Source organism: Sebastes umbrosus, chromosome 10, assembly GCF_015220745.1.
Source record: "Sebastes umbrosus isolate fSebUmb1 chromosome 10, fSebUmb1.pri, whole genome shotgun sequence".
In the NCBI taxonomy this organism is placed as follows: domain Eukaryota; kingdom Metazoa; phylum Chordata; class Actinopteri; order Perciformes; family Sebastidae; genus Sebastes; species Sebastes umbrosus.
The window spans coordinates 24185270-24193721 of NC_051278.1; the positions used below are offsets into that span (position 1 = coordinate 24185270).

General features: G+C 37.3%; 1 protein-coding gene across 2 annotated transcripts; it reads right to left on the reverse strand.

The window, feature by feature from the left end:
* Positions 1–1694: 1694 nt before the first annotated feature.
* comtd1 (catechol-O-methyltransferase domain containing 1) lies at positions 1695–5216 on the reverse strand. 2 transcript variants are annotated; one of them, XM_037781362.1, is made up of 7 exons: positions 5064–5216; positions 4850–4968; positions 4042–4147; positions 2794–2912; positions 2328–2382; positions 2113–2246; positions 1695–1995 (listed from the first exon to the last, which is right to left on the reverse strand). In XM_037781362.1, the coding sequence occupies exons 1-7, from the start codon at positions 5116–5118 to the stop codon at positions 1843–1845; spliced, it is 741 nt and encodes a 246-aa protein (XP_037637290.1). In that variant the 5' UTR covers positions 5119–5216; the 3' UTR covers positions 1695–1842. The 2 variants fall into 2 exon arrangements, with proteins under 2 accessions (XP_037637290.1, XP_037637292.1); XM_037781364.1 differs by having other exon boundaries at positions 5109–5141.
* Positions 5217–8452: the final 3236 nt, after the last annotated feature.

Here is an 8452-nt window from a genome sequence, read left to right on the forward strand (position 1 = left end):
TTGAATAAATTTACTTAGTTACTTTCCACCACTGAGTTTACTCCCCTCCGAAGGCTCTCCTCCATGGTGGAATGTAACTAAATACATGTACTCAAGTACTGAACTAAAGGACAATTTTGAGGTACTTGTTCTTCAGTGTTTACATCTGAGGCTTCTTTAGACTTCTTAACTACATTTTGGAGGGAAACACTATGTACTGTATAAATACGTTTTTACTCCACTGCATCTACTTTAAAGGTCCCATCTGATGCTTATTTTCAGGTTTGTAGTTGTATTTTGGGATTCTACTAGAACAGGTTTACATGCTGTAACGTTCAAAATATGCGTTACTTTCTTCATATAGTCTGCCTGAATATGCCTGTATTTACCCTCTGTCTGAAACGCTCCGTTTTAGCGCATTTCAACAGAATTGCACTGCTAAGCAACAGCTTGGGTCCATTTTTACTTCCTGTCAGCTGATGTCATTCACATACACTCCAAAGGGAAATAAACTGGGACACCTTTAGAAAGTTTACGTTTAAAACCGTGAAATGGTCTAAATAGTTTGCATTTGTGACATCACAAAATTACAGAAATCCTGACAGCTTGTTTGAAAGGCCCAGTTTCTGAATACGGGCTGTGTGTATTTCTCCATGCATTGAGTGTTTCAATATTTCCACAGTATTTATATAGCACTTAAATCTGCTTTATAATTTAAAAAAAAACATGAAAATCTCACTTTTTACAATATGGGACCTTTAAGTAGGCCTACTTCAATGATAATACTTCTGTACTGTTATTTCAGTTGCATTATATGCAGGAATTTTACTTGTAAAGGAGTTTTTATACACTGTAGTATTTTCACTTATTATATAAATATGAATGAATATACAGCATATACCAAAGCACTATATTCTCAGATGCTCAATCTGCTTATGACTTTTACTTAAGTATTTCTACATTATTCCTAGTTTTACTTAATTAAAGGATCTGAGTACTTCTTCCACCACTGTTTTATGTTTTAATTTAATGCCAACATGTAGATTTTGTAATTTCCTTCTCAAAGTCATGAAAGAATCATATTAAGCCCATACAAGTAAACATAAACTTAAAAACTAGAATTAGAACTTAAAAATTAGTTGTAACACATAAAATATGATTGTTATTTGAGTTATTTTACAGTCTAACTGTTCTGTGTGATGTTAATCTCATTTCTTTGAAAGCATAAAATTGTGTTTTCATTTTGTCCTGTTGCTATTTTGCTGGTTATTTATTTAAAATCACTCAATCAATCATCATCAAGTTCATCAAAATGTTATAGAAAAGAAGTGTCATATATAAAAGCATCAATTTAAGACACTTAGCAGTGCAACAACATACACAAATGAAGCCTGCTGTGTTCATCTCACTATAAAGAGCTTAACTGTCGCTTCTTTAAAATATTTAGCTTTATTCAACTTGCATAATGTTATTTTGATGCGTGATCTGTTGTGGTCACCGTGTAATGTAGCTACAAACAGAGACGATACAAACGAGGTGTTTGATGTTCTGTTACAAAGAAAATCACTATTTATTTAATGTTTATCTGATCCTGAGCTGTAGCATTGCGGCATTTATTGATTTTGAAATTATGTCATTTTGATGAAACCGTATATTTGTTTTTATTTATAGCCCTTTTATGATTGCTGCGTTAGTAAAGACGGTAAACACAGGGAGAAAGTTGTAAATGTTTAATCTGCTGTAGAGAAAAGACATTCAATGGACGATTGTTGTAGCTGACAACACAAAGTACAGAAGGAAATGTACTGCACATTTATATTTAATATCAAAACTAGCAAACATGTAACTTTTAAACTTGTGATTTCAGCGTTTAATGACAATGGACAGCCCGTCGCCAATGGTGAGCATGCTCAGCTCGATCCTCTGGTCCTTGTGTAGCTTCTTATTCAGATTATCCAAAGACTGGGAGGTGAGGTCACTGGGAGCAGGATTCAGAACTTTTCCGCTCCACAGCACCTTCAAACATACAGCAACAACAGTCAGTGCTGTTTCATTCTGTTCACAGTCAACGGTCTGCTGTGCACCTCTCAGTACCACAGCATGACAGATTCTGCTCGTGTAAAGTGTACTTACATTGTCAATCGCAATGATGCCCCCTTGTCGTATGAGCTCGAGGGACTTCTCGTAGTATCTGTCGTAGTTGAATTTATCAGCGTCGATGAAAACAAAGTCGTATGTTCCAGCTTCCCCGGCTGCTATCAAATCACCTGATGCAACGAAGATGAAAGTCAAAATACAAAAGTCCATTTTTATCAGAACTCATGACTGAGATTTATAAAAGCACTTACTCAGTGTCTGCGTGGCTATTTGATGGCGTACATCGATCTTATTTTCAACTCCAGCCTATAAAGAAAAGGTTCAACTGTATGAGAGCTGTGCGTGGGACCTTTAATTGTTTTTAAAGAGAATGTTAGAGAAGGCTAAAACAGGAATTGATTTTGCATCTTTACTTGACACAGTTGCCTGAGCGGACACCTTTTTTACTCTCCAGCCGGCAGCATTTTGTGAAGACACACTGACAGATGGTAGATGTGCAGGATGTACAGTGTGCTGTCTGCGGCACAATTTTTGCTCTGACAGAAGCAGCAATCAATCTTACTACGGTTGCAAAATGCCAGATTCAAACGTTACACAAGTGCCAGGTTGTGTAATGCAACCTGTTCTGAGTTAAGATTGTTTTGAGGTTTTTACAGTATCTTCTTTTATCTTGTGTAGATAACTTGAGCCAGGCTGTTCCCAGAGAAATGTTCTCACCTCTTTAAAAAACGGCATGGCAATGTTCACATAGGTCTCTTCTATTTCACAAGCTACCACGCGTCCATTCTCTGGCATGGCCAAAGCCATGCTCAGTGCATTGTACCCTGTGTACATCCCTGCAGAATAAACATAGTGTTAACTGAAACACTTCACAGATACATTTTTAGTCCTTCAAACATGATTAAAAAATAAGAGTTTTCCATGGGAGCAAAAAAAAGCCATATGAGGATTTGAATCTCACAAGCAACCGAATGCCTATTCTTACAATTTAATCAATACTTAATATTGATATTTGAATACAAATAATAAATAATAATAAATACAAATAATAAATTCATCGCAGTGAAACACCAGCTATTAAAATGCAGTTGATTAGAAGATAGGTTATCAGGCCATTAAATAGGCGTTATATGTCGCTATGAGCACCATAGATGTGGGTCAGTAGGGGCCTACTATACCCAATAGTAGGTTTTATCATCTATTCGCATGGAAGATCACTGAAAGAAGGTATAAAAGAACACGACAGTGACCACTAGCTACCATCGTAATTATGACAGGAGCAGAAACGGAAGTGAGGCGCTGTGGTATTGAAAGCGTGAAACTCCATATGGGATGGAGGTTGGGGGCGGCAGATGGGAAGTGTTTTTGTTGCCTAAACCTAAAAAAGTTATAGTTTTGAGTTTTGCTTTCACTTTAACAACATAGTAGGCGTAGTAGGCCCCTAATGACCCACATCTATGGTGATTATACCGACTGATAATGCCTATTTAATGGCCTGAAACCGTGTGCAATATTAATATGGTTTGAATTCCCCTCTTTAAAATTCCCAGTAGGCAATTTCAGGTTGTGCAATTCCTAAAGCTTCTAAATACATTTTTATTTGTTCACGTGTCCAGGATTGAAAACACTATATTAAAGTTGCTCAAATTCAACTGGTCATTTTTTAACCTAAAAATGTAATCAAAGTAAAGAATTTTAATAAAAAAGATCAGTAAAATTCAGATATTAAATTCAATCAATGGAGCCTAAATGGAATCGACCAGATATCTGTCCTTTCAGGTTATGTTTCATCAGATATAATCAGATAGGATGGCTTTCAGAGTAAAATATTTTAGTGCTATAAAGTCAGCAGTATTTTATTTTCAACGTAACGTATTCAGCGGTTATTCAGTTGCTTTTGAAATTCCAATTATTGTGGCCCTTTTTTGCTTCCATAGTCTTCTATTTGATCTCACATTATCTCACCAATTTCAATAGCTTTAGTTGCATTTATCAGTCTAATAAGATTTGCCATAAACTGGGCTTGTTCACTGGCAACCATCATGACGCTCCACGTGTCTTCAAGGGTTCTCTGAAATGAAAATATCAAAACATTTAAGCATTTTATTGTCTGATTAAATTAAATAAACAACATTTCTTGGTACTCCTCATTAGCTGTGCAGTGTTCTTCTGACACTGTGCTGCCCTCTAGTGGTCACAAATTTCACTGCTCAGATCCTGAAATTATATACAGTGGTATTACATATTTATTGTAGTTATATAGAAAGTAAAGATAATAGAATTTCAATGTGACACAAAACACAAACTGGACATTTGCAATTCTAAGCAGCTACTTTTTAAAAGTATCCAGCTCCAAAGTTTGATCCAAACTTTAGAAGCAACCACTTCAAAGCCGCAATCACTTAGTTTTTAGCCCCGGAGCTCCAGATGACCAACCAGCGTCCGTCTGACCTAAATAACCTGCTGGTGGCTTCAGCATGTTGATAAATGTTGGCAGGCGCCTGCCCATGCTAAGCTTAAGGTGATCAAAAGTCAAAATCCTGAACTGGATTTCACAGGGAACAAATTTAAAGATATAAACTTGGGTGTAACATTGGGGTCTTTCTGGTTGACTAGGTCAGAGGCTGAGCACCATCATACTGAAACATCTCTAACTGCTAAAACAGGTAACAAGGGAGTTATAATAATCAAAGTGTTGTGAAATCAATTCTTAAGTTATCATCTCCATCTCAGCTTGAGACACTAGTGTACGAGGGCTCGTTGGTTCTCTTACCAGTCTGAGTTTGGTGAGCACTGGATGCTCCCTCAGTGAGTTGTTAACAACATACTGCAGCACAGGGTCGTCCTTTCCTCCGCTGTGGCTCTTCCCAATCAAGGCCGACTTTCCCACACCTGATCGACGAGAAACAGAACAGCAGCTACCATTACCACAAACCTAATAAATCTCTGTCACCTGCCAGATTATACACAAAACCGCCGTCTCATACCTGTCAGTACAAGAGCAAGTCCAATGCAAAAAATCATTTTGATACCTGTAGCCATTATGTTCTGGGTTCTGGGCTTTGTTAAAGAAACGGTTGAACAGCTTTAGTTGCACTGAATATCTCTGCGTCTGTCCTATTTGTACAGTACCGGCTGTGTTTGTTTTGTGATTAACCTTTGAGAGGGAGGTTCCATTTATTGATTTTTCAGATATATTGTGAAATATGGGGAGTTTATGTACGATAGACAACCATATGTTTGGATAACATTTTGTGTTAAAGCTGCGGTTGGTAACTTTGAACAAATGATAAAAAGTTACTTTCGTAAAACAGTCATTAATATCCTGACAGTAGTGCATGACACAGATAATCTGTGAAAAAAACATGTTCCTCTGTGTCCTCCTAGAGCTCATAATGGCATTTGCAAGAAAGCAAAACAACCAATCAGAGCCAAGGAGTCTCATGAAAATCGCAAACTCCGATCGAACTGTCAAACTAGGTAGCACTGATCAAATATGAATTAATATTCTGCTACTGTAATGCCTATTTCTTTCCTCAAATGTTTTCAGAAACTCAAGGTATAGGGAAAGTTTTATAAAATGTTTTTATAAAAATAACTATCATATTTGCTCAAAGTTACCAACTGCAGCTTAAATGTATTACTTTAAGAAAAAAATGATCAGATAAAATCACAGTAGAGTCCCAGGACAAAGGTGTCCTTTTATTTATATATATATATATATACATATATATATATATATATATTGCACCAACACTGACCCAATAGTATTTAGTCGAGTTTGTTCTTTTTATTTACTGAAGCCGTGTATCTCAAAATACTGCAGTTTAGTCAGTTATTTTGCAATTCAAACAAGCACACTTTGGATGTGTATCCCATGTGAAAAGTTATTTTTAATCAATAATGAATCAAGATTCTGATACTGTAATGCCTATTTCTCACCTCAAATGTTTTCAGAAACGTATTTTAGTGTACTGTTTAGCTGAAAAATGAAAACATTTGTGACCCCATTTTGAAAACAGTCAAGCCAAAACCAAGCACCGCCCAGCAGCCGGAGCACACTTTCTCATTTTACAGCTATCTGTATCATGCACTACTGTCAGGATATACTAGTGACCATTTTATAAAAACAGCTCTTTCTCTAATTTTCTCAAAGTTACCAACTGCACCTTTAACGTATTACTTAAAAATGATATGATTAAACCACCGAATCTCACAGTAGAGTCCCAGGACAAAGGTCTCCTTTTATATAAATAAAAGGCCCCAACACTGACCCAGTAACATTTAGTCGTTCTTTTTATTTGCTGAAGCTGTGAATCTCTAAATACTGCAGATAGTCAGTCAGTTATTTTGTAATTCCAACAAGCACACTTTGGACTGTTTTATCTGTGTTTGTTGTTCTCGCTGTCTTCCTGAATATACACCATTACTCAGCACTGTATATTATTGCAATTCATTTGTGAAATGTGAACTTTTGTGTATTTCACAAGACAACTCTTTCCTCACTTTGTAAATTCCTATGTGGGTAGATACAAAAACATGAAAGACACTTTCTAAATTTAGTTTTAAATTGTTTTCAGCTGAAGGAAGCAAGACTCTCTTTCTGTGCTCATAAAAGCTTTAGACAGTATCCAAAAAAAGAGTCCCTCATTTCTGATGGCTACTTTTACACTAGCGGACGGTGCAGAGTCCACAAATCATTAACAGACAATTCAGATGTGTGTTGGGGTCAGACAGCCCGTTGCTGAGGTTATGACACTTGCAGTTTTATCACTGCCTCACAATACTGCCATCTAGTGGTAGAAGGGTTTATTCATTTGTTTTCTGGTGCAGTCCTCTGGGATGTCCTATGATTAGAGTGAATTAACAGTATTTTTGTTTGGTATTTTTCTGAACTCCATTTGTAATCAGATGTGCTTGCATGAAGACTTCCATACTCTGAAAGGTTTTGGACATGTGGAGTTCCATAGCAATGCACAGAGAGCAATAAAGAAGAATGCCCTTATTCTAATTAACTCGTATGATCCCTGTGCTCCCAGCCATTACAGTTATTGTTTGTTAGTGTACAAAAAAACAAAGAGAAAACCTTGAAAACTTGCTCAAATGTAAAATCCAGAGCTGTAACTCAAACTAGTATGTGCCGTCTGAGTGAGTGTTCAAATGTAAAAGGTAGCCTTAAAGAGAGACTTTGATAGGTAGCGTAATGTGGCTATGTTAGCAGACTTTAGATAAATGTCGCTGTGTAACTGACATCAGTGATTTAGCTGCTTTGATGAGTCTTCTCTGCTTGGGCTTACTGTTACGCATATTCATTGTACCATTTATATTAACAGCTATGCTCTCATAGACACAGCTTATGTTTGATATAGAAACCGGACACGCAGCTACAGAGGGAGAGGTCAACATGGGTACTTTATCCTGTCAAATTGCCAGCAACGGTGACAAAGAGGAGCTGGAGAAATAAGTGGAGTGGTGATACTGACAAAACAGAGCCTAACAACTTCAATATGTGAGTATATGAGCACTGCATTAAGACAGACTTTAACAAATCTAAACCAGTAGTCTTTAAAGAGGACCCATGATTCTTATTTTCAGGTTCATACTTGTATTTTGGGTTTCTACTAGAACATGTTTACATGCTTTAATGTTCAAAAAACCCTTTACTTTTCTCATACCGGCTCTGCTGCAGCATCTCTTTTCACTCTCTGTCTGAAACGCTCTGTTTGAGCTCCTGACCACATCCCTTCCAGAAAAGCTCATTCTGCTCTGATTGGTCAGCTGGCCCACTGTTATGATTGGTCAACCGAACTTAACACATTGGATTCCGCTCCAGCTCTTCTCTAACTAGCTTTGTTTGAGGGCTAAACTAGCCGTTATGCAAAAGTGTTACTTGGTGACATCACCATGTTACGGAAGAAAAGGCGGGACTTCAAGCAAGGTGTTTCAGGAGCAGTGTTTCTGTGGGGGAGAGTAACTCCCCTAGGCGTGGACTTTGGGCTTTGTAACTTTGCCGACCTTTTACATGCACAAAAAACTACATAACACACTAAAGGAAAGGGGGAAAGCACAAAATCATAATAGGTCCCCTTTAAGAATTGAAACCGTGTTTCCAAGTGCTTCCAAGGAAGTATGGATCCACTTCCCTCTTTCAAAAGTGATTTTCTTTTTAAACATTTTCTTTATCTGTAAAGTAGGCAGAGTTTAATGAGCACAGTGTTTTTTTTGCAGAGCAGTTTGCAAACTGGTGAGACTGAGTGTTTCCATGAGCCGCGCTTTAGATCATCTCGTCTTGCAACTTCAAAAACGAGGGAACGGGGAAGAGACGGTAGCCAGGAATGTTCAAAAAGGGATTTTGGGGATGTGAGTGGGATGCGAG